We start from the raw sequence: 24,652 nt of genomic DNA, 5'->3' as shown, positions 1-24,652 counted from the left end.
TTTCCTTGTGTGTGTGAGCAGCAGGAAAACCTGCTAACTCCTGGGGGGAGCTCAAGAAGGCATCTCCTTGCTGTGTGATTCAGTTTATAAGACAGTGGCTTTGGACTGTACTAGGGACTGGATACTTAGGAGGCTCACTGACTACAGATTACTGTGCCAAATCCCCAGAGATCAGTTCTTCTGGGTTGAGGCCTTGAGATGAGCATGTTTAATAAGATCCACTCCACCAGTTTTGAATGCTGCAATTTAAGAAATCAGAGCTGGGTGAGGTGGTGTGTGTCTTGGTTTGCCTCTGCCAGTGCCACTCGAAACAGTCCTGGGGATCTTGCCCTGGATGGCCACGGGGTGGCAGTGTGTACCCACTTTTGAACTCAAAGAGGCATAGTCATTTGCTTTTTTCTGGGTTTCCACCCCCACCCAGAGCAAGAGTTCCTCCTCTCCAGTCTGCTTCTCCAGGACCACCCACTTCTGTGGAAGCTCCTGGGGGTGGTGTCCTAGGTGGGTGGGGCTTGGACTAGAGGTGCCTGAGGTACACTCACTCCCAGGAACCCTGCACTTAGCATCTTAAATTTTGGGCCCTAGGCGCCTCGCTTGCCTCACCCTCCTCCTGGCCCTGCTCTGAGATTGAGTGAGGCCCAGGCCACTGTTACTTCTTAGGACTCCTGGTACATTAAAAAGGGAAGGAACATGGTTATAAAAATTGTATACAGGTATTCCGAAAATTCGACATTCTAATCAACGAAAGTACAAAAGACTACATGTATAACTATTTGGAAACAACATGAAAAGTCTAAATTTGTGACTGAATGAATGTGAGGCCCAGGCCAGATGGCTATCCTGATACCCCACCACCATGTTGGCCATGACAGGTCCTGGCTGGGGCCTCTCCATTGATCATGGCTTGCAAAGTCAAGGATTTCTCCCACCCTGTAACCCAGCTCTGCCTTCAGGCTCAGAGCCCACATTTATCAGGGATGCCTCCGCTCCCCTTGTCATCCCTCCATCCCTCCCACATAGGAGTAGGCTCCCAGGCTCCTCCCCATCTCTGTTGCAAAGTCTGGTGGCTATTTCTTCTCAGCTTTCATTTGACACAGTTCATCACTCTTAAAACTAGTTGGGCTTGCAGGACACTGCTCTCTTCCTTCATTGCCTCTTTTGCTAGATCTTTCTTAGCTCCTCAACATCTGACTTCCCAGGGCTCCATCCTCAAACTTCTCTGTCTACACCCCTCCCAGGTGATCTCAACCATTTCATAACTTTAAATATCATCTATATGTCTTTTTTTTTTTGCTGCTGAGGAAGAGTCGCCCTGAGCTGACATCTGTTGCCAATCTTCCTCTATTTTGTGTGTGAGCTGCCATCACCGCATGGCCACTGATAGACGGCTGGTGTAGGTCTGCGCCTGGGAACCAAACCCAAGCTACTGAAGCGGAGCCCACCAAACTTAACTGCTAGGCCACTGGGGCTGGCCCTATATGTCTTTTTTTTCCTAGTTTTATTGAGATATAATTGACATATAACATTGTATTAGTTTAAGTGTACAATATAATGATATATAATGATTTGATATATGTATATATTCTGAAATGATTACCACAATAAGTTTAATTAACATCCATCACCTCACATAGTTATAAATTCTTTTTTTCTTATGATGAGAACTTTGAAGATCTATTCCCTTAGCAACTTTCAAATATACAATATAGTATTGTTAACTATAATCACTATGCTGTACATTACATCTCCAGGACTTATTTATCTTATATTTGGAAGTTTGTGCCTTTGGCCACCTTCACCTGTTTCTCCCATCCCTGGGCTCTGGCAACCACCAGTCTGTTCTCTGTTTCTATGAGTTTGTTTTTTTAGATTCCACATATAAGTGAGAACATACGGTATTTGTCTTTCTCTGTCTGACTTATTGCACTTAGCATAATATCCTCAAGATGAATGGATAAAGAAAATGTGATATATATGTGTGTATACCAAAATGGAATATTACTCAGCCATAAAAAAGAAGGAAATCCTGCCATTTGCAACAACATGGATGGACCTTGAGGACCGTCTATATGTCTTAACTTGTACTTGTTTGTCTCAGCCTAAACCTCTTCTCTGAGCTCCAGATTCGGATATCTGACTGCCTCCCTCTCTGTTCAATATCTCTACTTGGTTGTCTAATTGGTATCTCAAACTTAGAAAGCTCGACACAAACTGATTTCTCTCCCAATCCTGCACCTCCTGCAGTCTTTACTGTCTCAGTGAAGGGAACCTCCATTTACCCAGCTGCTTGGGCCTAAAGCCTCGGAGTTATCTTAGATACGTCTCATTCTCACATCCCACATCCAAGGCATCAACAGATCCTGTCAGTTTTATCCTCAAAACATATCCAGAAGCTAACCACTTTGCCACCGCCACTGCCACCACCCTGGTCCAAGCCATCATCTCTTGCCTGGATTACTACAGTGCTTCCTGTGTGGAGTGTTCTCCACACAACAGCCAGAGTCAGACTTCCACTCTCTGCTCAGACATTTCCAGTGGCCTCCCATCTCATTCAGTCCTTTCACTACCTCCAGGAACCTACTCCAAGGCCCGTGTTACCCCTGAGCAAACATCCGGCCATTCACCTTGCCACCCTGTTCTAGCCCAGGGGCCTCCTGACTCTTGTGGCACATCAAGCAAACTTCCACCTCAAGATATCTGCACCTGCTACTCTCCTGACTGCAGTGCTCTTCCCTAGGTATCCCCATGGCTCTCTTCCTCCCCTCCTTTGATTCCTGCTCAGTGAGTCCTTCTCTTAACATTTGTGTATACCTCCATAATTTTAAATTATTAAGTTATACCTCCAACATTTAAAGTACCTCCGTAAAATTTTGATACTCCTGCTTTTGAGAACTGAAGCTTAATTCCCTTCCCCTTGAAAGTGGACTGGACTAAATTATATACTTTTTTTTCTTTTTTCTTTTTCTTTTTTTTTTTTTATTTGTGAGGAAGATCAGCCCTGAGCTAACATCCAAGCTAATCCTCCTCTTTTTGCTGAGGAAGACCGGCTCTGAGCTAACATCTATTGCCAATCCTCCTTTTTTTTTCCCCCCAAAGCCCCAGTAGATAGTTGTATGTCATAGTTGCACATCCTTCTAGTTGCTGTATGTGGGACTCGGCCTCAGCATGGCTGGAGGAGCGGTGCATCCGTGCATGCCCGGCATCCGAACCCGGGCCGCCAGCAGCAGAGCATGCACACTTAGCCACTAAGCCACGGGGCCGGCCCCTAAATTATGTACTTTTAACAAATAATATATGGCAGAAGTGACAGTGTGTGACTTCCAAGACGAGGGCATAAAGAGCATTACTGCCTTTTTAGTCTCTTTCTCAGGTCACTCTCTCTGGGGGAAACCAACTGTCACGTTGGGAGGACACTCAGGCACAGGGTCCTCTCCTGTGGAGAGGTCCACCTGGGGAGACCAGCCTCCTGCCAATAGCCATGGGAGTGAGCCACCTGGGAAGTGGATCCTCCATCCCAATCAAGCCTTCAGATGACTGCAGCCCTAGCCAACATTTTTACTACAACCTCATGAGAGACAGTGAGCCAGAACCACTCAGCTAACCACTCTCGAGTTCCTGATCCACAGAATTGTGAGAAAATGAATGTTGTTTTAAGTTTCAGTGTAATTTGTTACGCAGTAATAGGTAACTAATACGTCCTTCCCCTCCTATTCTCTCCAACTCAGATTTATTTTTCTTCATTTTACTTATTGCCATCTGACACACTATATATTTCCCCCACCGGTATTATACCATTATAATAGGGACTTTGTTTTATTCACTCCTGTGTCCAACATGCCTGGCATGAGTAGGTTCTCAGTAAGTAGGTGTTGGATGAGTGGACGTGTAGGTCTGTCATCTTTGTCCCTGTGCGGTATAGGATCAGATGAGGGCTATGTGTGGTAGTGAGAGACAGCCTTTCCCTGTCGCAGATGAAGAGGGAGAGAAACTGGGTCCTGGTCAGGCTTATTCCTTCCCCTCAGCCCTTCCCAGTTGTAGCCCTCCTGGCCCAGACCCCAAAGGTGGGTTTACTATGCTTGGTTGATTCTCTCCTTTTGGAAGTAGCTGCCAGTCCCTTGCCCCTCCTGAGCAATCTTCAAACACTCAGAACTAGAATTTCCCCAAGCCAGTTCCTACCTTTCCAAGAGGAATCTTACCATGTAGCTCTCTCCAGGCACCCCCTCTTCTCTGAGCAGCCAGAGGAAGCTGTGTAGGGAAAGGAAGCAAGCTGGGCACAGGAGGTCCGCAGAACTCTAGCCCCCTGGAGACCCCCAGGGCATGTTTGTCTGCCTCTGCACCTTCGCCCATTCTCCCCTCTGTGGGCCCAGCCTCGGAGAGAGGTGGGTAGAGGAGGCGGCTTGAATCTTCCCCAGGAGAATTCTCCCCACAAAGCCCTGGGGAAGGGGCATCAGTGCTGAAGGCAGTCGGATCACCAAGGCTTCTTGGGGGAAAGGGGGTGTGCCTGGCTGTCAGATCTGAAATCTGAGCAGGAGAGCGCTGGAGTGAGCCAAATGTGTGAGCAGAACTGAACCTCAGTGTGGCAGGGAGGGGCCAAAGAGAACACGGACCTAGTGCCTCAGTCGGAGCTGGGCTGGGGATAAGGGTGGAGGCTAGAGACAGGGAGAGCAGGGGGTGTCACCTACCACAATGTCCTGGGGAGAAGAGTTGGTGGTCCAGGCCAGAGGAGGCTGGGTCTGAGAGGAGGGCACTGATTGGCAGCGGGTCGGGGAGAGGGAGGAGGCAAGAGTCACACCTGAATTTCTGCCTCCTAGAGGAGTGTTGGCCCTGGGACCAGTGTGCCTTACTGGGTGTAAGGTCAGGGGATGGGCCCGGTGCCGAGTTTGACATAGCAGAGTTTCACACCCATGCCAGGCGTGAGCCCAACAGACACATGTTGTTCACTCACACACTTGGCATCACCTCCAGGTGGCCCTCATGCTTTTGGTAGGTTGATCCCCTTAGGCACAGGAAGAAACCAGAATGGATGAGGGTGTCTGAGAGGAGTGGGGTCCAGGCTGCTCAGAGGAGAAATTGTGGCCTGCCACTCAGGACCCCCCTAAAAGGAACAGCATCTCAGCATCTGGCGGACGACTGAGGGTAGAGTGGGCCGGAAGCAGTTGGCTGAAGGGGTCTGGAGATACAGACTGGGGAGTCACGCACACATGGGTAGAGGAGGTGTGTGAAGATGGGCAGGCAAAATGCTGATCACTGCTGAAATGCATGATGAGTACCCGAGGTTCATTATACTATTCACTCCTCTTGTGTGTGTGTTTGAAAATTCCCATAATAAAACATCAAAAGAGCTAAAAACTGTGGGGCTGTGTATCTGCATGTGGTGTGTGTACCCTGCTGTGGGTGCAGAATCAACTCAGAGACCTCTGAGTGTGTGAGCGCAGAGGTGTGAGTCCACCACCGCGTGCACATACTGTTGTGCAAACTGCAGCGTGCATGCAGTTGGCAACAGCACCTGGGCAGGCAGGGGGAAGCTTCTGTTGTGTCCAGGCCCTTCCCACTCACCCCAGCATCCTGCAGAGTGATTCCCCTCATGAGGGCAGCCTGTCCAGGCCATTGGCGCTGTAGTGTCCATGTAACCAAGTACGTGAAACAGGGCAGCTGTGCGCCTGAACTTGTGACAGGGCGTGTTGGTGTGTGAACACGGCTGTTTGTGCGTGAATGCCGGCCACTGAGTGTGGGTGTGGGTGGCACGACCTGTGAGGCTGGGTGGGGGGGCCCTGGTCGGGAGTCCAGTGGCCGTGGACTCCCCACACTCCTTTGCACGATTCCCGGCAGCTCTCCAGCACCCAATCCCCCGGAATCTGGCTGCATGGAGGGTGGGAGACACTTGTTGGGGGGCTGGGTGCGGCAGAGCCCACGGGGGCCTCTCCATTTGCGCCTCCGCCCGCCCTGCCCCGCTCGGGTCCCGCCCCCGTGGCCGCCGCCAGGAGAGCGGCGAGTGAGCGCACCGCGGCCAGAGGAGCGCACGGCGGCGGGAGTGCACGGCGGGGACCCGCGCGGGGAACCGGGCCGAGGCAGGGGCCCCCCGAGAGGCGGGCGGAGCAGAGGGAGCGCCGTGGAGACGCCGGGGGCAGCGGGGCGCGCCAGGCTGGTGAGTGCGGCCACAGGATGAGGGGAGCCGGAGAGCGGGCGTCGAGACCCCACCGTCCGCTGCCCGCGCGGTCCCATCCCGGTCCCAGGCTCTACCCCCGCCGCCCTCTATTCCCGCGCCTCCTCGGCTCCAGTCCTCTGCGTCTCTGCTCCATCTCTCCGTCTGTTTTTCCCTGTCTCTATCCGTTCCCCTCTATTTACTGTCTCGCCCTGTCTCTCGTCTCCCTCTTCTGTCTCTGTCTCCTGCTGCGTCAGTCTTTCCCCATCTCTCTCAGCCGCTGTCTCACTATTTGTCTATCTCTGCCTCTGTTTCTGTCTCTGTCCCTCTCTCTGGACTGCCTGTCACTCAGGTCTTTGATGTTTATCTCTTGTTCCTCTCTCTCTTTTACCTTCTCTGTCTCTCTACCCAATATCTCTATCAGTCTCATCACTCCCCATCTCTGTCTCTCCACTGGTCTCTGCCTGATTTCTCTGTCTCTCCCCTCCTCTGTCTCTCTGTCCCATTTGCATTTCCATCTCCAGATCTCCCTGCCATTGTCTCTCTCTGTTGGATCTCTCTCTCCATCTCTCTCTGTTTCTTGGTTCTTTTTCTTTTTGTCACCCTCTCTGATCTGCTTAGTCTCTACCTGTCCTCAGTCAGTGCCCATTTCTGTCTCTTTGGGTCTGGTCTCTGTCTCTCCTGCTCTTTCTAGCTCTCTGTCTCTGTCGATTTCTGGGAAAGCTATTTTTCTGCCTTTTTCCTCATGGCCCCTCTGCACTTCCCTGAATCCATGACCACCTCCTCTTGTGTTGGGGGTTGTGGGGGCAGCAGGGCCCAGCACCCATAATTCCCTCCCCCACAGGCGGCCCTTTCCTCGGGGCCCCACCTGGTGCCAGCCCCTCCACCAGTGGGGGGACTGCGCCTGGAAGCTGTCATGGAGGCCCTGCAGAGGCAGCAGGCGGCCCGACTGGCCCAGGGGGTGGGGCCATTGGCCCCTCCACGCCCACCACCGCCACCACAACTTCCCTTGCCTGGCCCCCGGACCCTGCAGGCCCCTAAGGGGGCCTTGGGGGAGGTTGGGGCTGAGGAAGAGGAGGGTGCTGAAGAGCATGAGGAGGGAGAGGAAACCCGGGCAGAGGAGGTGGCAGCCGAGGAGAGCCGTCCAGGACCCCGGGGCCCCAGCTCACCTTCCAGCCAGCCACCTGGACCGCATGCCCATGAGTGGACCTACGAGGAACAGTTCAAACAGGTAGGACCCCCTCAATGTCAGGCCCTCCCTGCCTCCTCTCTGGGCAAAAGCAGAGCCAGGAGATTAGTAGCCCCCCAACCCCCACTGCCCTCTGCAGGATGGAAAGACAGACACAGAGACCTGGAGAGAGACAGGAGAAGACTGAAGGATAGATAGAGACAGGGAGGGAGGGACAGACACCCAGAGGCACAGAGTGAAGTGCCTAGGCCCACACTAGAGGTGCAGGAGCCGCCCAGAAACACGAGGCCACAGACTGGAAGCTCTCGGTGAGGCTGGGAGGGAAAGGGGGAGGGATGTAGGAGCCTTCAAGAATTCTTTTGAGGGATGGGGATCTAGGGACTGGGGATTCCAGGGCCAGCACCATCCTACCCTACCTTCGCACATATCAAGTCACAAGATCATATTCCAGTGACCAGTGGGGGTGTCCTGGGCTGCCTACTTCTGTCTTTGGAAGAAGAATGGAGGTTGCCACTCCTTTGGCAAGCTGATACACCCCTCATCTCTGCCCCATCACACTCCCCCCATACAAATCCTCTCCCTGGCCTGAGTTGTTGGGTGACAGTTCCCAGCCTGAGATGGCCACTACAGCCTCAGTGTGACTAAAGGGCCCTTGTACAGTTAGGAATACAAGATGTTACTCACAGGGCCTTAATTTGAGGTTCTTCCTCCCTGCGGAGCCCATCTGAGTGTTATTCTAAGGCACTACTCCAGACTGTCACTATGACAGTATCACGCAGGGCTGTGACTCTAGGTGTGCTATTCTGGTAATGTTGCTTGTAGGGTGTTGGTCTTGGGTATTTTCCAGAAGTGTTAATCTGTGGCTAACACTCTGCAGCATTAGTGTAAAACTGAGAGTGTTACTCAGGGCTCTGTTACTCTGGATACGTGGCTCTAGCGACAGTTTCTCCTGGGTGTAATTCTAGGTATTATTACTTGGAAAGTGTGTGTTATTTGTGGGTATCCATCTAAGACTTAGGGTTCAGTTCTGTGGGAATGTAGCTCTAAAGGTGGATCTCTCGGGTTTGTTACTCATGGGTGTTTTTTTCCTCTGAGAGTTTTTATTGGGGGATGGAATGTTACCCATGGGTGTTACTCAGGGAATGTTACTCTGGGAAAATGACTGTTACTCTAGGTATTGTTCCTCCTGGGTGGTATTTGGCAGGTGATACTGGAGGTGGGACTCTAGGTGACTGGGCATGGGTGGGATGACCCCCTTTCAAGGGCTTTCAAGTCCTGACCCTACAGATCCTGGGTGATGCAGGGCCATTGCCTCTGTGGCAGTATCTGCAGTGGGCAGATACTGTCCCTGAAAGGAGATAAGACCAGAAGGTGGGCTGAGGGGCCCCAGGATTCAATCCAGGAGCTTCTGACATCCACCCTGCCTGAGGGATGAGTTAGAGACATCTTGGCCCCTCCTCCCCAGCCCTGGCACACAGAGGTGTGAACAGCAAGCAGCCCTTGCAGGAATGAATGAGAGTGAATGAGGGCCTGAGTTGGATCTGTCAGTTTCCTCAGTGTGGAACACAGCCCCAGCCTGACTTCCTCCCTAGGGCTGTATACATGCCCTGGCGAGCAGGCTGAGCCTCCGCAGCTTCCTCCCTTCCCCTCCTCCCCAGATGGGTGGTTTGAGCTGCACAGGGCACCACTGGCCAGTGGAGGGTCTCTGTGTGTATTAGAAAAAAGTGCCCCTACCTGCCCCCAGGGGGAGAGAGTCTAATGCCAGGGAGTCCACATTTCAGACTCTACTTACCCCTTCAGCTGGGGACTCTTATTCAGGGGACAACCTGAGATGGAGTCCCAGGGGGATGGGGGAATCAGTGGAGCTAGAAAATGACCTCACTCCTTCCCCAGCTGTACGAGCTCGATGCAGACCCCAAGAGGAAGGAATTTCTGGATGACCTGTTTAGCTTCATGCAGAAGAGGGGTGAGTGGGGTGATGTAAGGGAAGGACCCCCACTTACCAGGTTTGAGGAAGAGAGACCCCAGGGTTTAGTCCCTAGGTTGGGTCCTCTCTGCGGAGGCCTGAGCTTGGCAGCATCTATCCTTTGGGCTCTCAATAGCATCTTTAACCTCTGACCCTCCCCCTCCTCCACCCAGGGATTAATTAGTGGCCAGCCCACTGGCAGGTTAATGAGTATGGGATCAATTGGGAGGGTAGGAGGGGGACCTGGTGGGGGGCTGGCCTGGGGTGGGAGGGGTTCCCAGGACTGGGAGACTGGGAATGCCTTGGTCCTCTTTCACTGGCCTTTCCTCCAGGCTTGCCTCTCCTCAGTTTCCCCTTGCTTCAGGTAGGGGACACCCAGTGTGCTCTACAGCAGGAAGGACTGGGATTAGACTGAAGGAAGGACTTCTCAAGGGGTAGACTGGGGACAATGTGGGTTGTAGCTGTGGAAGAGGAGGAATTCCTTTCCAGGAAGCTCAGAGCTAGAAGAGAATGCAAGCAGGGTCCAGGAGGGGATCAAGGTGGGCGCAGTCCATCACTTAGGCTTCTCCCCAGATTCATGGGTCTGAAGACTGACTCATTATCTCTCTCTACAAAGCTAATTAACTCACTCCGAGCGCGGCCTGATAAGCTGCTAATTAACTGGCTGCACTGCTCCACTCCTTAGTGCAGCTGCTGGCCAAAGTCCCTCGGGCCCCCACCCCAGTCTAGCACTCCTTCCGGTCCCTTCCTAACCAGGGACCCTCGGTGGGGCCCCAGGTCCTTTTGCTCCCCTGGGAGGCCCAGTCATTCTGGTCCCAGTGTCCCCTCCCTGCCCCTTCCTCGAGGTCTGCCCTCCATTGGGGGGTGGGGTAGGGTGGTCTGAGCGGATCCTAGCACTCTCCCGCCACTCCCAGGCCCAGAGCTCTGCCTCCCTGCGGTCCCTGCCTCCCTCCGCGCCCTCTGCGGGGGGAGGGGTCCCGCGGGGCCGATAATTTCCCCCCATTAATCAGGCCGCAGCTAATTGTTCGGGTCCAAAGGCGGCGGCGGAAGGGGACGGGATCGGTAAGGAATTAACTGGGGCCCATCGCTCAGCGCAGACAGGCCTCTTTGTCAGGACTGGCCGGCGGGGGCGGCGCGGGCTGCGGAGTCGGCGAGCCGCGACGGGGGCTGCGGCTTCTCGCATCCGCTGTCCCCCTGCCTCGGGGGGACGCTGCTTAGGGGAGACGGCTCTTCAGCACTGTCAAGAAGTCCTTCCTACGGTCTACCCCAGGGGGCGGCAAACTAAAGCCTGCGGGCCACATCTAGCCGCCTGCGAGATAAGAATGGTTTTACATTTTTAAATAGTGGAAAAAATTAAAAGACATATAACATTTCCGGACGCGTGAAATTGGAATTTCAGAGTCTGTAAATAAAGTTTTATTGGAACACAGCCGCGCCCATTCCTTAAAATTATTTAAATTTCCCTGTAGCTGCTTTCAGGCTACAACGGCAGAGTTGGAGCAGTTCTGACAGAGGCTGTTCGGCCCGCAGAGCCTAAACCATTCACCATTTGGCCCTTATCAGAAGAAGTTTGTCCAGCCCTGGTCCAGCCTCCTGTCCTTCCTGCTGCAATGGAGGCCTGGGGGCTCTGTGGTGTCTGCCTGGAATCCCATCTCCCCATCCTCCCTCTTCCCCCGCTTTCTCGGGGGTCCCCCCTGTACTCGGGCCTCGTCCAGGCAGGCCTCTTTCAGTCCCCGAGGATGCCCGCAGACTGGGTGTTAGTCTAGTGCCCTGACTCTGTCCACTCGCACCAGGGACGCCAGTGAACCGCGTGCCCATCATGGCGAAGCAGGTGCTGGACCTGTACGCGCTGTTCCGCCTGGTGACGGCCAAGGGCGGCCTGGTGGAAGTCATTAACCGCAAGGTGTGGCGGGAGGTCACGCGCGGCCTCAGCCTGCCCACCACCATCACCTCGGCCGCCTTCACTCTGCGCACCCAGTGAGGCCGGGCGCGCGCGCGGAGGGGCGCGGCGCGGGGCGGGAGGGGGCGCGGAGGGCCCCGGGCGGGCGGCGGGGCTGGGGCTGGGGGCGGATCAGCTGGGCCCAGCCTCCCACCCCCCCCCCCCGTCCGCCCCTAGGTACATGAAGTACCTGTACCCGTACGAGTGCGAGACGCGGGCGCTTAGCTCCCCGGGGGAGCTCCAGGCCGCCATCGACAGCAACAGGCGCGAGGGCCGTCGGCAGGCTTACACCGCCGCCCCGCTCTTCAGCTTGGCCGGGCCGCCCCCTCGGGGCTCTCTGGGCCCCGCCTCCGGGCCCGGTTCGGCCCCGCCCGCGCCCCCCGCCCGGACCCCGCCCGGCCCAGGGCTCAGCCTCCGGCCTGCCGGCGCACGCTTGCGCGCAGCTGAGCCCGAACCCCGTTAAGAAAGGTTTGAGAGGGGAGGGGCTGAGCTTTGGGAGTTTCTGAGACCTAGGGGGCTCTGAGATATAAGGAACATTACAAACGTGGGGACTCTGAGGTCTGGGAGGCATTGAGGTACGGGGGCAGCAAGGACTGACAGGGCATTGAGGTTTGGTGTGCGTTAATGCTAAGGGGTCCTGAGTTTGGGGTCAATGGAGGCTTAGGGGCTCTGGGGTACTGGTTACTGCGGTGGGGGGCTGAAGCTCAGGAAAAGGTCCTTTATCCAAGGCAGCTCCACTCCACACCTCTCCACCCAGGGCTTCCATTTGCATGTGGTTTGTGCCTCCTATGACCTGGATTATTTACCGACCAAGAGCAAGGAAATCCCCTCAATTGTCTTGGACCAACCTAGACATATATATTGGCCCTTTGGGCTCTCCAGCTTCAGAGCCTCTAGGCTGAGACTCTGGATGGGAGGGGAGATTGAATTTCATGCTTGAGCTTGGGTGACCTCCCTTGGTCAAAACCTGGGGAAAGAACAAAATGCAGAGACGGAGTTGGTTGGGGTGGGGACGCTGAATGACCTGTTCTTCCAGAGGAGAGTGGAATTCCAACCCCTCGACTGGCACTGCCTGTGGGCCTGGCCTTGGGACCTGCACAGGAGAAGTTGGCACCAGAGGAGCCCCCAGAGAAGAGGGCTGTGCTGATGGGACCCATGGACCCACCTCGACCTGGCGCACCCCCCAGTTTCCTGCCCCGTGGCAAGGTTCCCCTGAGGGGTGAGAAAGGGTTTGTTGCTGAGAGGGCTTTGGGCCTGTGCACTGAGGGAGGATAGACCCATTACCTGATAAGTGTTGGGGATGGGGCAGATAGATCCCTCAAAAGACAACTGTTTGATTACTGGTTGGGGCTGAAGTGGAATGCGGCCTGTGTATAGGGATGGAGAGGGTAGCTGGTAAGTCCGAAGTCTGATTACCCAAAATGTGACTCCCCTGCCCCCTCCTGGACAGAAGAGCAGCTGGATGGGCCTCTCAATCTGGCGGGCAGTGGTATCAGCAGTATCAACATGGCCCTAGAGATCAACGGGGTGGTCTACACTGGTATGGGTACTGCAGGCTGTCTACACTGGCATGAGGTCAGGGGTATTTACACTGGCATGGGGATTTTAGACTTTCTCTACGAGCATGAGGTTCAGGGATATCCAAACTTGCATGGGTAACATGGGGTTCAGGGGATTGCTACACTGGCATGGGTTAAAGGGGTGTCTACATGGCATGGGGTCCAAGGCATGACCTCTCTGGCATGGGTACCATGGGATGTCTGCCTTGTCATGGGCCTGTTAGTGTAAATCTTTCTTGTTTACCTGCTCAAGAGTATCTGTGTTGGCATAGGAACCTCTAACTGACCCAAGGGGCTTGTCCTCATTGGTTTGTGGCAGGGGTACGTGTGTGGTATTCTAGCAGTCAGAACACTGACTTTTGTTTCCCTCTTCTGTTTCCATACCCCAACCCTCTCCTGCTTCTGTTTTCCCTCTACCATCTCCTCATCCCTCTGCCAGGCATCCTCTTTGCCCGCCGCCAGCCTGTGCCAGCTTCCCAGGGCCCAACCAACCCTGTACCCCTGCCCCCTACAGGGCCCCCTTCCAATGCCTCACCCTGAGAGCTCCCACTTGGAATTAAGAGTTCCAGCCCCACTGCTGAGGGGTGACCACTTCCCCCCCGTGCCACATGGACTTGAAGCCTAAGAGTTTTCTTTTGATGTTACATCTACCTCATTGTAAAGGGAGGGCATCTCCTCCCTGGCCAACTCCAGCAGCATCTACCAAAGAGTTCTGCCCCCAGTAACCCCCATCATCTCCTCATGTGCCCCCATGTCATTGTCATCTCTTCGAGTCAGACCTGCTTCTCTTCAGGAGCCAGGTGAAGGGTTGGGTTGGGGTGTTGTGAAGGAGATGTCCCTCGGGTCACATCTGGATAATAAAGCTGCAGTCCCTCCCTCTCCAGTGCCTCCTCTCCTTCTTGTTTGGGTTTGGGGGTTGGGGAGGAATTATGTGGTATACACAGGCTGCAACCGGCCAGGAGTTCTCGGAGGGGAAGACAGAATAGCAAAGGTCTATGAGAGTAGAAGATCTAGGTCTAATGAATCCTACTGCCTGAGTTCAAATCCCGATTCTGCCATATAGTGCTGGGTGGCCTTGGGCAAAACATTTAATCGCTGGAACCTTAGAAGACTAGAAGATTATGGTATCTCACAGGACCTCTTACCGATCTATGGGAATGGACCAACCCTGGAATAATGGGTGTGTTTATATGTGGGACCTCGGTGAATGGGGTGGGGAAACCTCTTTGGTACCCTGGAATTAGAAGAAGAAAGGCAAAGTTTGTCTTGACAAGCGGGAGCTGAAAGCTAGGGAACGGCCTGACAGGTAGCCGTTGCCTAGGTAACCAGACAGCTGCCGCTCCCTTCCGGCACTGAAGGACTGGATCGTGGCGTCACTTCCTGTATGGAGGGCCGCCCGTGCACTCGGATTGGCCAGCCTTCTCTGTGTGGACGGACGTCCCGCCTCCCGGCTGTTCTCCGGCTAGGCGGGGCGGCGGTAGCTATGGCGGCGGTGGCTGATGTGCAGCGGCTCCAGGCCCGTGTGGAGGAGCTGGAGCGCTGGGTGTACGGGCCGGGAGGGTCGCGCGGCTCGCGAAAGGTGAGCGATCTGGGGTCCAGTGGTCCCTTCTGGGGCAGAGCAGAAACGCTGTACTGGCCTGGTCCTCGGGATGGATGCCACCGCTCCAGTCCCGTCGCCCGCAGCCGGGCCTTTGAAATAAGGTCTGAGACCTCCCGAGCATATCGGACCCTCGGGGTCCATTCCCATGGAGGGCACCGCGGGTTATTAGGCCCGCTTGAGATGGGTGCAGTGTGAACTGTGACTGAGACTCCGCGCCTGCCCTCGCGGGCTTGATGGGGAGACCTGACACGCTCGAGAAACTGACGAGCTGAAGTCCACAATCGAAGGGCCGTCACGCAGCCCTGTGCAATTAATTGCTAAATGAATTGTGCGGAGAGAGGTCCATGGGGACCCAGAGGAGGAAGAGCAGAGGTGGCTGAGGAGGGCTCCAGGGGGTGAGAGGTGAGGTCTGAGAGGGCCCGGATTAGGGGGGGAAGGGGTTGGATACTAGGCAGATATGGACCGGCTCTCCTTCACACCAGTGGCTGAGTTTTGACAACTGAAGCTCAGTTGTCCTATCATCCCCTTCTTACTAGGGGAAGACCTTTAACTGAAGGTGGAGTGTTGGGCATACCCTGGAGTTGAGTGCATCAGAGGTGATGATATCTGTTTGTACACTTCTTGTGGAATTAGTTTTCACCAGCAGATTGTGCCCCATTTGAGAATTGGCTTCTCAAAACAGTCTCCCTCTGACATCCATGAGGATAACTCACCTGGTTTTCCTGTTACCTCTCTGGCTGCTGCTGCTTAGTCTTATTTGCCTCCCCACGTATTTGACCCTTGAATATTGCCATTCTTCACCTCTAACCCAAAACCTGGGTGAGATCATTCACTTCCGTAGCTTCTCCCTCTATTCGACCCTTTAATATTGGAATTCATCCTCTACCCTTAAAGCCTACGTAGGTTCAGCCAGAGAGGTAGGAACCAGGGAATATATACCATATGCTAGTGCCTCATAAACTCTAACATAGTTCATTACCTCCCCAGTCAGACTTGAAACTCCCCAAGGAGTACATGATTATCTCCCCCTTCACATTGAGGCTCCCTGGAAGGTGGGGTTACATCTCCTTTAATACAAGAGAAGGGGACCAACCTAGATTGCTGGGACAAGGAGGTTTGGGATTCTGAGGGAATGAGGGTTCTTTACCTCGTCCAAGCCTTGATCCAGGTGGTGAATCTTAGAATTAACTTCCTCTCCCCTTACAGGTGGCTGATGGCCTGGTCAAGGTGCAGGTGGCTTTGGGGAACATCGCTAGTAAGAGGGAGAGGGTGAAGATTCTGTACAAAAAGAGTAAGTGCTTCCATGGGGGCCTTCCTGCCCTCCTTCCATGCCTATGCTTCCTGGGACCTAGCCCTGGCCCTTTAGGGATAGAATGTGAAGACGTTTCCTTTGTGGTTAAACTCCAAGCCCATGACAGTATCTTAAGTTATAGGATAAGATGAGGTCCTGCCTGAAAGGTCCCCTTGATGGAGGGAGAAGGGGTATGGGATTTCCACAGGCAAGGTTCAGAGGCAGGAAAGAAATTAGGCACTGAGAGCCCCACCCAGCCTTGGCTCAGCCATGCCTTTTTGCTTATGTCTGAGCTAGCAACCTGCTCAGTAACTAGAAATCAGATAAAGCTCTGGCTTGTCTTGGTGGCACTGAAGGGCAAGTACCCCTTCATCCTTGATAAAGATAGGTCAGTGGGAGGGGCCAGCTTGGTGGCATAGTGGTTAAGTTTGGCATGCTCCTCTTCGGCCTCTTCGGTGGCCCAGGTTCATGGGTTCAGATCCCGGCCGCAAACCTACACCACTCAGCAAGCCATGCTGTGGTGGTGGCCCACATACAAAAAATAAAGGAAGATGGGCACAGATTTTAGCTCAGGGCCAATCTTCCCCACCAAAAAAAAAAGATAGATCAGTGGGAATGCTTAGGGCCCCATGGTGGTGGAGGCAAGTGTGTTCCCAGCTCTGAAGTTTGAGGTTGGCCAATAGGTGATCAGAGGGGAGAGCCTGGGAAATGGGAATAGGGGGCCTGCTGATGGACACTGTGGGTGTCAGCTCCTCACTCAAGGCTCCCTCTAAGCTTGATCACTCCCCTGATATCCTTCACAAGAGAGATCCCCACTCCCCAACCCTTTTCCATTTTCCATCTTGCTGCTTTTCTAGTTGAAGACCTGATCAAATACCTGGATCCTGAGTACATTGACCGCATTGCCATACCCGATGCCTCTAAGCTGCAGTTCATCTTAGCAGGTAGTGCTGGACTATGTGTGCACATGCACCTGGAGATGTGGGTTGTGGGGCAAGTTGGGGACAGAGATGGCCTCCCTGCCAGTCCTCGCATGGAGACAGCCCTGGAAGCTGCTCTCTGGAATTCTTGCCTGGCCCTGGGCTGAGGCCTGAGGTGGTCCTGTGGTCCTGTAGCAGACATGGGGTGTGGTATACTTATGAGCCAGCTGCAGGTCCTGGTGCCAGCCACAGTGGGAGCTACTCCAATGTTCTAGCAATGTTCTGCCTCTAGGATTTTCCTTCAGAAACTTCCTCACTTCTTCTCACTAAACAGAGAAGCTTCTCGGAGAGGGTAGGGGCAGAGAGCATTGCATTTGGGAGAGGGGAGAATATTGGCATGAGTTTCAACATCTTTCTTTCATGTGAGAAAGCTCTGGGTTTTCAGAGTTCTAGGCAGGAACTATTGTCTTAGCAATATCTGCTAATGAGTTAGTCAGCCACTCCACGAGGTAGGGTTTGCCAAGCACCTGGGTTTGTTCATTCATTCAAAGATGTTTAATGATCATCTGCTGTGATCCAGACTCTCCTAGGTGTGAGGTATACAATGATGACCCAGGACGTCCCTGAGCCATTGCCGTGGCTCAGGCACCAAGTTCAGGAGATCTTCTTCTGCACTGACTCTTGAGTCCAGCCTCTCCACCCTCCCTATGGCCACTGCCTCAGTGTTCATCCCCTCACACATGAGCATTTGTGGTCTCCTAAGTCCTCTTCTTGATCCTAGGCTTTCCCTTCTTGCATGTGGTCCAGTATCATCTTCCCATAACATTTCCAACATGCCTCTTTGTCTACTTTGCAACCTCAGTGTCTATCTCTCTCCTTGCTAGGATAAATTCCTTAGCCTGTCATTCAAAGCCTTCTATAGTCTGCCAGATCCATCCTTTCCCCCAGCTCTGTTTCCTGTGCCCTTCTTGCTCCAGTTCAGCCAACTGAATTCTTTTTCCTAATTGACAGGCATTCGTGCCTCCAAACATTTGATATAATAACAGTCCTCCCTTCTTGAATGCCCTTCCCACTCATGCAACCATTGAAATCGCCTGTGCAGGGCCCAGCCCAGATCCTGCTGTCGTCACTGGACTCTCCTGTTACTGTCCCAGCTCTCCAGGAGCTTGTAATTGTCTGTGCCTCTCAGAGCCGCTGAGCAGAACCTACCTGGTAGTCTGCCACGTCTCCTCTTTCAAACCTTGCCAGGAGCCCTTGGGTGTGGGGACCCAAGTCTGAAGTACTTTGTCTCCTGTGGCCCAAGAGCAGCTCACTAAGTTTGCTGATAGGAAGCTAGAGGAAGAGGCCTTAGATTTAAAACTTGGAGAAAGGTGGGATTTGGACAAACTTAGAGGCTCTTTGGGCTCAACGTGGGTCAGGTCAGAGGCATCCAGGAGAGGTGGGGGCAGAGTGGGGGAATGTGCACCTAGAGAAGAGGGCAGTGAGCAGAGTAGCTGTCCTAAGCTCCAGGACCCAGCCATCTCCCCTGCCAGGGCCTCAGCCCCTTGCGTGGGGTTAGCAGTACCCAGGCTTGCCTCACTGCCCCTACATTGTCTGTTTCTGCTGCAGAGGAACAGTTCATCCTCTCCCAGGTCGCGCTCCTGGAGCAGGTGGAGGCTTTGGTGCCCATGCTGGACAGCGCTCATATCAAAGGTACCTCCAGCCGCTGCAGCTGCACTGCTCCGCCTGGGGCAGTGGGGGGATGGGCAGGACTTCCCTGTGCGGGTTCCTGGGCCTCAGGCTAGGTCTGCTCCTTGTCTTTACCCTCACCCAGGGGGGACCTGCCACCTGCATTGGGGTTAAAATTCCCAGGGCGGAGAGCTCAGTTTCAGAACCTCAGGCAGTTTGGGCCTAAAGATACTACTGTGAGCCCAGCAGCCCCCAACTCTGGGGATTCCTTTTGCCTTCTACCCCAGCCCTCAGCATCTGTCCTTCAGGGTGCTGCAGAGCCCAGATTCTTCTGTAAGAGTCCCTGCCTGTGTGTGAATGTGCGTGATTCTTCCTGCCGCACTGCTAGGAGCAGCTCCTAGAACGGGGTTTTGACAAGCAGACAGTGGCTTTAATTGAATCCAGATATCCATCTTGTCTGTCACTGGAGGTGTTTTTTCCAGCTCCCCCTCGCTAGCCCTGATCAGCTACCTGCTGAGCATCTGACAGCCTTAAGCTGTGGGGCCCATCATAGTGGCTGAGGCTCTGGGTGTTGGATTCCAGGAGGCCAGCTTAGGGACCTGGCATTCATCCTCAGCACACCTGCAGGCTCCCTGTTCCCTAGGCCAGGCAGACCTGGTTCCACTGGGCTAAGAGCAAAGGGGCAGATCCCAAGATAGGCAAAGCTCTCTTTACCTGGCCCTGCTTACAGCACCAGGGTGGGGGTATGGGGCAACTCTGGGGACCCCAAGGTTCTGTCTTCTCCTAGGGGCGTGTATCTTCCCCTCCCCTTTAGGTCCTAGAGTAAGACTGGGGTGGGCAGGGAGCGCCACCACCACCTCCAACTGCAGCGTTCGATGAAGGCTGGCGTTTGTTTAGCTTCTCCACTCAATACTCTAATCCTGCCGAAGACCTAATAGACTATTGAGCAGTCCCGGGGGAAGGCACAGCATCATCGGGCAGTGTGCGTTGTGTTTTACAGCCGTTCCTGAGCATGCCGCCCACCTGCAGCGCTTGGCCCAGATCCACATCCAGCAGCAGGTTTGTGAGGGGAGAGGACTGGAAGGGAATGTAGAGGTGGTAAGGTTCCTAATCCCCAGCACTGCCATCTGGGGAAGCAGCCTCAGGCTCCCCTCCAGGGGAAACTTGGGGGTTTATCCTTCATCTTCCATCTGCCTTTGGAAGGGAAAGGACTTGTCTAGGGCCCCATCCAGGTCTCCTGCCTGCCCGAGTAGGGCTATTCTGAGACACCAGAAGGTTGATGTCGGGAGGTACCCAAGAATTCCTGGGGATGGTGTGTCCTTGACTATGGGTAGTGGAGCTGTCTTTTCACTATCCCAGGCCCTCGCGTAAAGGTCAAAGAGGGTTCAGAAATGGGGGACAGGGGAGAAGGAGACATATACTAGCAGGAATGTTTCCTTAAATGTGTGGTCCACTCCGCCTTCCATCAGCCTTCGGACTACTGTTAGGGTACCCATCCTGGAACCTGAAAGTGCCCCTTTAGAAATGTGCTCCTTTTGGCTCTGGGGTTAAACATCACCTTCTCTAGGCTCTATGGGGAGTGAGGGTCCCTGATGAGGCAGGAAGGTTAGTGGGAAGTGGGGGCTTTGTCCAACTCCTTTCTCTGTCACACTTTGGCCCCATAGGACCAGTGTGTGGAGGTCACTGAGGAGTCCAAGGCTCTTCTGGAAGAATACAACAAGACTGTATCCTTTCTGCTCAGCCAGGCCCAGAGGCGTGCTGTCCAAAGCCCCGTCCTGTTGTTCCATCTCCAGCTCTGTCTCTCATCCCATCCCAACCAGCCTGTCTTTCACTTGCTCCGCCACCCTTTTGGCAGATGCAAAATCTCTCCACTCCCTCACTCAGACTCCTGTTCTCACCTTGACCTACGACCAGACAATGCTTCTCTCCAAGCAGTTCGTGCAGTGGGATGAGCTACTTTGCCAGCTAGAGGCCGCCAAGCAAGTGAAGCCAGCAGAGGAGTGATGGCTGCTCCCCATCCCAGGGTGGACCAGAACAGCCAGGCTCCTGGGGCCTGTGCCAACCTGCCCTTGTAACAGGGCAGAGGCAGCTCTGTATTTATTAGATTCATGGCCTAGCTGTCTGCACTCAGGTGGGGCTCTGAGGTCAGAGGTCTGTCGACTTGAGATTTGCTATTTGCACCCCCTCCCCTCATAAGTGTCCTATTCCAGTGACAATAAACTATAGGAATCACTGGAAGAGTATGCCGGCTTCCTGGTCTCAGATGGGGGTGGGGGTGGGGATAGGGGTGGTGGAGGGCAGAGTTGTCAGCCTTCCTAATGGTTGGACCAGGAGCTATACTCATCCTAGTCTGGCTTTCTGGGAGGTGTAGTGCTCTCAGGACGAATGCGCTCATTTGACTGATGTGAGTGTAACACTCGGTTATGTATCCATTTGTCCCACATTTACCAAGTACCCTTTAAATGTCAGATGCCATGCCAGGTGGGGAGGACACAGGTAGGGTCCACCTGATCCCTGCCCTGGCTAGCTGGGGAGACAATCAAGGAAAAGGGCAGTCCCACCAGGTGGGCACAGGGTCCATTGGGGCACAGAAGAAAAAGGGATGGGGGAGGGAGCCCTGCAGGGTGATATGCAGGGTCTTTGAGAGCTAAGGGAGCAGCATGTGCAAAGGTAGAGAGGAGGCTTGAAGTTTCTCCGTGCTATTAGCCAAGAAGGGGAGCCCAGAAGAGGTTTGGATGTAGGGGTTTTGGGTTGTGGGGCGCGCTGCTGGGAAGGACAGGGAGGGAGCATGAAGAAAAAGAGCAGCGAGACTGATTGACACCTCACTCCGCCAAGTGTTTGCTGCCCCCTTGTGGTCTCGGGGTGCTGTGGCTCCTGGCCCTTTTCAAACTGCCTGCTGGCCACCCGGCCTGCGCGGGCTCACTGGCCTCAAATTCAGCATGTCCGAAGTCTAAAACCAGGAGTCATCCTAGACTGTTCTCTCCTCCATCAAAACAGTCGCCAACTCCTCACCAAACCTACCTCCTAATATCTCCCAACTTAATCTACTTTTCTCCATTCCCACTGCCATTTCTCTGGTTCCTTGTTTCAACAAATCATTTAACAAATATTTGAGCGCCTATTATACGCCGGTCACCATACGAGTCTCCGTGGACAAGCCCCCGGGGCCCCGTGGCCTGGAGTCACCAGCTGTTGCTGCCCAATGTCCCCACCCCAACTACCTTCTGCGCTGCAGCCAGAGAGCTGTGCCCACGAACTGGTTTGGCCCCTGATGAAAGCCCCCCGTGGATTGCCAGTGCCCACAGGATGAGGTCGAAGCTCAGAACCCGGTGACCAAGGCTCTCGCCGCGCAGCAGCAGCCACTCCAACGGAACCTCTTGCTGCTGTCCAAAGTGAATCCCGCCGCTTCGCCTTTGCCACTTTGGTGTGGTCAGCCGGTAACGCCAGCCCTGCCATCTTCTAAGGGCCAAATCCTCCCCGCCCTTCGGACGCGGGACTCCGCTGATGGCCGCTCCTCTCCTCCGCAGGGGTCTCTGCCCCAACAGGAGTGCCCCCTCCCGGGGCGTAACCGCGGACACTGCGCGTGTGTGCCGGCGTCCCCGGACCTCCCGGCCGTCCCCAGTTTTCCCGCGGAGACGCCGCCGGTGCGGTCCTCAGGCCCCGCCCCCTCTGGCGTGCGCGGCCCCGCGGCCTCGGCGCGCTCCCCGCCCGCGCGCCATCTTGGCTCCGGGTCGAGTTCGAGGCGTGCGGGGCCGCGCGGTGAGAGTCGGGGCGCGGTCGTGGGGACGCCTGGAGGTGGGGGAGCAGAGGCGGGGCCGGCTGCTCGGCCGCTGCGGGGTGGCGATGGAGGTGCCCAAGGCCGGCCGGGCCGTGGACCCGACGCCGGGAGTAGCCCAAGCCGCCGTGCGCGTCGAGCCTCTGCTCCCGAGCTTCCGAGTGGCCTGGGTTGGGGGCAGTCGACCTGGGAATCCCGGAGTCCTGGGGGTCCCGGAGTGGGGGAGGGGGCTGTTTCTGTCTTGGAGGAGCGTTTGGGTGAGGGCTCTCGGCTGTCTCGGGAGCGCGGGGTGTAGGGGCTTGGCGCTGTCCTCTCGGAGCACGAAGTGAGGGGCCTTTCCCTGTGCTTGGGGAGCCGGGGTGAGGAGCGCTCAGTCGTTTTCTCAGGGGGTCTGGGGTGAGGGCCGGGCCCTACCCCAAGGAGCCCAAGATGAGGGAGGCTTGGTCCCAGTCCTAGGGAGCTTGGGATGAGGGGTCTTGGCCTATCCCAAGGAGCCCAGTGTTTGGGGAATTTGGTCCTGTCTCAGGAACTCCAGGGTGGGGGGAGGGTTGTGGCCCTGTCTGGAGGAAAGGCGGTATACAGGGTACAGCCCCTTCCTAGGGTGAGGCAGGCGTACCCCCTGTCCTGAGAAGCTAGGGGTGATGGGATAGGGTCCTGTTCCTGGCAAGTCTGAGATGAGGAGCAGGGCCATGTCCCAGAGAGCCGGGGTGGGGGGATGGCCTGGGCCACATTGCCGAGCATTCATCTGACACCTCCCTGCAGTGGCAGCGAGATTCAGACGCGACAGCAAGCAGGATGGAGCACTACCGGAAAGCTGGCTCTGTGGAACTCCCAGCACCTTCCCCGATGCCCCAGCTACCTCCTGATACCCTGGAGATGCGGGTCCGAGATGGCAGCAAAATCCGAAACCTGCTGGGGCTGGCTCTGGGTCGGTTGGAGGGTGGCAGCGCCCGGCATGTGGTGTTCTCAGGTTCTGGCCGGGCTGCAGGGAAGGCGGTCAGCTGTGCTGAAATTGTCAAGCGGCGGGTACCAGGCCTGCACCAGCTCACCAAGCTGCGCTTCCTGCAGACCGAGGACAGCTGGGTGCCAACCTCACCCGACACAGGCCTAGATCCTCTCACGGTGCGCCGCCACGTTCCTGCAGTGTGGGTGCTGCTCAGCCGGGACCCCCTGGACCCCAATGAGTGTGGCTACCAGCCCCCAGGGGCACCCCCTGGCCTGGGCCCCACACCAAGCTCCAGCTGTGGCCCCCGACCCAGAAGAAGGGCTCGGGACACCCGGTCCTGAGGACCTGCTGAGCAAGCTGTTCTCCAGGCCTGAATGTCTAAGACAGCTGTGCCTTCTCTCAGAAGCCTCTGTAACTGCTCAACATCCCCATCAAGACTTAAATCACAGAAGTGGGCCTCTGTCCTGCTTCCCCTTCCCTCTGGCGTGTGGAAAGAGACTGCTGTGAGGAGTGACAGGTGTGGGGTCTCTGCTGGGTTCTGGATTGCTTAAGAAGGGCTCACTCTGCCTTCTGCCTGCAGTGCCTCTGATCTGCCTTCTGACGGAGGTCCAGGGAGTGGGTTATGAAATAAAGATTCTGCCCATTTGTCTGATGAGCCTCTGCTCGGCCTGCTGTGTGAAGGTGGGATTAAGGGAGTGGGAGTCCTGCCCTTGTCACCGGGAGCTCACAGACGGAAGACAGGAAGGGTAGGCTCAGGCCGGTGCTGGGAGGATCTAGACATGATAAGAAGCCTCAAGCAGTAACCTGACTGTATCAAGACCCCTGGGTGGCTGTCTGCCACCTACTTTCGGCTGGTTTAGGGACTTTGCCAGGTCAGACATTTTTCTCCATCTGCAGCGTATTTTAGAGTATAGCAGTTAAGCTCATGGTCTCGGGCACCAGCCTGTGTGGATTTGAATCCTGGTTCTGCCACTTCCTAGCGAGTTAGTGCTCTGTGCCATAGTGTTTTCCGTAAAACAGGATATAGTACTTACCTCATAGGGTTGTTACGAGGATTAAATGTAGAAATATACACATATGACTCTTAGATACCACCTGGGCATATAGTGCTAGATAATTGTTAATTGCTATCGTTATTAATGACTCAGCTTACAAACACACCTTTTCCTATCTTAAAAGCATACCTTAGGGGCAGGCCTGGTGGCGTAGTGGTTAAGTTCGTGCACTCCGCTTCAGTGGCCCAGGGTTCGCTGGTTCAGATGCTGGGTGCGGACCTATGCACCGCTTATCAAGCCATGCTATGGCAGGTGTCCCACATATAAAGTAGAGGAAGATGGGCATAGATGTTAGCCCAGGGCCAATCTTCCTCAGCAACAAGAGGAGGATTGGCAACAGATGTTAGCTCAGGGCTACTCTTCCTCAAAAAAAAAAAAAAAACATACCTTAATCTCACATCTCCCCTGCAGGTCTCATCCTTGCCTTTTTGCCCCTTGCTGCTCCTTTTCTGTCTCACCTCGGCCTTAGACTCTCAGATTCACCATGGGCAGGTCAGGGGCCTGAGGAGAGAGGTGAAACTTGCAGTAGTAGCCAGGGGGCTGCAGGAACCAGAGCAGAACTGTGGGCAGTGGTAGACTCAATGAAGAGTTGAATCAGTTGGGTC

At 54.9% G+C, this 24,652-nt stretch overlaps 3 protein-coding genes across 4 annotated transcripts; all 3 read left to right on the top strand.

Annotated features, from left to right (window-relative positions):
• Positions 1-6,739: 6,739 nt before the first annotated feature.
• ARID3C (AT-rich interaction domain 3C) lies at positions 6,740-13,559 on the top strand. Its single transcript, XM_058565353.1, is given in 8 exon segments — positions 6,740-7,370; positions 9,222-9,294; positions 11,088-11,271; positions 11,411-11,618; positions 11,620-11,701; positions 12,270-12,452; positions 12,684-12,773; positions 13,232-13,559. Coding segments are annotated over 8 exon segments (1,236 nt in total). The 5' UTR covers positions 6,740-7,055; the 3' UTR covers positions 13,333-13,559.
• A 694-nt stretch (positions 13,560-14,253) lies between these two features.
• DCTN3 (dynactin subunit 3) lies at positions 14,254-20,504 on the top strand. Its single transcript, XM_058566004.1, has 7 exons — positions 14,254-14,371; positions 15,599-15,683; positions 16,541-16,627; positions 18,212-18,295; positions 19,272-19,330; positions 19,936-19,995; positions 20,186-20,504. The coding sequence occupies exons 1-7, from the start codon at positions 14,276-14,278 to the stop codon at positions 20,273-20,275; spliced, it is 561 nt and encodes a 186-aa protein (XP_058421987.1). The 5' UTR covers positions 14,254-14,275; the 3' UTR covers positions 20,276-20,504.
• A 122-nt stretch (positions 20,505-20,626) lies between these two features.
• RPP25L (ribonuclease P/MRP subunit p25 like) lies at positions 20,627-23,644 on the top strand. 2 transcript variants are annotated; one of them, XM_058566002.1, is made up of 2 exons: positions 20,627-22,030; positions 22,809-23,644. In XM_058566002.1, the coding sequence occupies exons 1-2, from the start codon at positions 21,776-21,778 to the stop codon at positions 23,331-23,333; spliced, it is 780 nt and encodes a 259-aa protein (XP_058421985.1). In that variant the 5' UTR covers positions 20,627-21,775; the 3' UTR covers positions 23,334-23,644. The 2 variants fall into 2 exon arrangements, with proteins under 2 accessions (XP_058421985.1, XP_058421986.1); XM_058566003.1 differs by lacking the exon at positions 20,627-22,030 and adding an exon at positions 22,099-22,176.
• The last annotated feature ends 1,008 nt before the right edge of the window (positions 23,645-24,652 follow it).

Source organism: Diceros bicornis, chromosome 22 (genome assembly GCF_020826845.1).
Source record: "Diceros bicornis minor isolate mBicDic1 chromosome 22, mDicBic1.mat.cur, whole genome shotgun sequence".
NCBI classification, from domain to species: Eukaryota; Metazoa; Chordata; class Mammalia; order Perissodactyla; family Rhinocerotidae; genus Diceros; species Diceros bicornis.
This window is presented reverse-complemented; position numbering and strand designations above follow the sequence as displayed.